Source organism: Bos javanicus, chromosome 13 (genome assembly GCF_032452875.1).
Source record: "Bos javanicus breed banteng chromosome 13, ARS-OSU_banteng_1.0, whole genome shotgun sequence".
Taxonomy (NCBI): Eukaryota; Metazoa; Chordata; class Mammalia; order Artiodactyla; family Bovidae; genus Bos; species Bos javanicus.
Window position 1 is genome coordinate 291,586 of NC_083880.1, and position 2,613 is coordinate 294,198.

General features: G+C 33.8%; 1 protein-coding gene across 1 annotated transcript; it reads left to right on the forward strand.

The window, feature by feature from the left end:
- Positions 1 to 799: 799 nt before the first annotated feature.
- On the forward strand, positions 800 to 2,253 carry LOC133258894 (eukaryotic translation initiation factor 3 subunit E-like). The gene has a single exon (XM_061435578.1). The coding sequence runs from the start codon at positions 815 to 817 to the stop codon at positions 1,616 to 1,618; it is 804 nt and encodes a 267-aa protein (XP_061291562.1). The 5' UTR covers positions 800 to 814; the 3' UTR covers positions 1,619 to 2,253.
- Positions 2,254 to 2,613: the final 360 nt, after the last annotated feature.

The window sequence follows — 2,613 nt, forward strand, 5'->3', positions numbered from 1 at the left end:
CATGGAATTTTCCAAGCAGAAATTCTGGAGTGGGTTGCCATTCCCTACTCCATACTGCTTTTTTGCATTTATGTAAATAATAAAATGAATCCTAGTAAACTTACTACCATCTCAAGGACTAAAATATTATCCATAATTAAACATTTTAAATACTTTCCTACCTGCTGCCCACCTCTTCTTAAAAGTAAGAAGTATTTTAATTTTTATTTTAATCCTAAAAATAAAATACTTTTATCAATATATATTTTCCCTGGCTTTGAATTTTATAGAACTTTACAGACTTCTTGGAATTGCTTTTATTTTTTTCATCCAACAATGCTATGCTTTATTTTGGTTGTTGAATTTAGTTGTAAATTTATTTCCACTAGTACATCACACTCCATTGTGGGATTATTTCAGAATGTATTTATTCAATATCCAGTCAATAGATATTTGACTGACTACTATGAACAGTAATTATGAACATAAAAATATGTTTCCTAAAAAAAAATATATATATATGTTTCCTAGGAGTGTAAACAATAGGTTTCAGGATATGCCAATATTCAGATTTACAAACTACTACAAATTTCAGTAAGGAGGAAGGAGATACAATCTAGTTATATGCCAAAAAAGAAGACAAATAGAATATTTGTGAATAGAGCTAAAAACTTTCACACAATTTGCAAAGAATTAAATAGAAGTATGTTCTCTTTTGTTGTTGTTGTTTTAATTAAGAACATGGATAAAATTAAAACCCTCAAAACAACCTGATTTCATAGTTTTCAATGTCAGTTTTAAAATGTCAATTTTTGCTTTTTTTTTCCTTGGCAAGATGGCGGAGTACGACTTGACTACTCGCATCGCGCACTTTTTAGATTGGCATTTAGTCTTTCCGTTGCTTGAGTTTCTCTCCGTAAAAGAGATATATAATGAAAAGGAGTTGTTACAAGGGAAATTGGATCTTCTTAGTGATACCAACATGGTAGACTTTGCTATGGATGTGTACAAAAACCTTTATTCTGATGATATTCCTCATGCTTTGAGAGAAAAAAGAACAACTGTTGTTGCACAGCTGAAACAGCTTCAAGCAGAAACTGAACCAATTGTGAAGATGTTCGAAGTTCCAGAAACTACAAGGCAAATGCAGTCAACCAGGGATGGTCGGATGCTGTTTGACTACCTGGCAGACAAGCATGGTTTCAGGCAGGAATATTTAGATACACTGTACAGGTATGCAAAATTCCAGTATGAATGTGGAAATTACTCTGGAGCACCAGAATATCTTTACTTCTTTAGAGTGTTGGTTCAAGCAACGGATAGAAATGCTTTGAGTTCACTCTGGGGAAAACTGGCCTCTGAGATCTTAATGCAGAATTGGGATGCAGCCATGGAAGACCTGACACGGCTAAAAGAGACCATAGATAATAATTCTGTGAGTTCTCCACTTCAGTCTCTTCAGCAGCGGACATGGCTTATTCATTGGTCTCTGTTTGTTTTCTTCAATCATCCCAAAGGGCGCGATAACATTATTGATCTCTTCCTTTACCAGCCACAGTATCTTAATGCAATTCAAACGATGTGTCCACATATTCTCCGCTACTTGACCACAGCAGTCATAACAAACAAAGATGTTTGAAAACGCCGGCAGGTGCTAAAAGATCTGGTCAAAGTTATTCAGCAGGAGTCTTACACATATAAAGACCCAATTACAGAATTTGTTGAATGCTTATATGTTAATTTTGACTTTGATGGGGCTCAGAAAAAGCTAAGGGAATGTGAATCAGTACTAGTGAATGATTTCTTCTTGGTGGCTTGTCTTGAGGATTTCATTGAAAATGCCCATCTGTTCATATTTGAGACTTTTTGTCACATCCATCAGTGTATCAGCATTAACATGTTGGCAGATAAACTGAACATGACTCCAGAAGAAGCTGAAAGGTGGGTTGTAAATTTGATTAGAAATGCAAGGCTGGATGCCAAGATTGATTCTAAATTAGGTCATGTGGTTATGGGTAACAATGCAGTCTCACCCTATCAGCAAGTGATTGAAAAGACCAAAAGCCTTTCATTTAGAAGCCAGATGTTGGCCATGAATATTGAGAAGAAACTTAATCAGAATAGTAGGTCAGAGGCTCCTAACTGGGCAGCTCAGGACTCTGGCTTCTACTGAAGAACTGTACAGAAAAATTGAAAAACCTTTAAAAGAAAGGCGAAATAATAAAGCCATTATATGAAGGTGAAACCTTTTAGAAACAACGTATTTAGTATAAATTTTGGAGAATTTGAATAAAATTGACCGTTTCATTTAAAAAAAAATAAAAATAAAAAAATAAAATGTCAATTTTTAACCTCTTTTTCCTTGTCATTTGTAAGATAAGTTTTTCAGTGCTAACGTGATTCAGAGTCCTGTGAAGGAAAAATAATTTATTGTTTTTAAACATTATTAAAATATGTGATCTATACAATTAGATTAGAGGTTTATGATTATGTTTCTATCACTAAAGAACATATTTATAAAAGCATTTCCATATTGCTGCATGCTTACATCAGTCAAAGACATCTTTTAGAATTTAGGAGAAGAGGCATTATAATGAAGGATCTTAATTAGAGTATTGCATAATATCAGAGTTC

Bases quoted from the DNA above. Each gene is read 5' to 3' on its own strand.
- LOC133258894 (XM_061435578.1), top strand. From the start codon at position 815: ATGGCGGAGTACGACTTGACTACTCGCATCGCGCACTTTTTAGATTGG.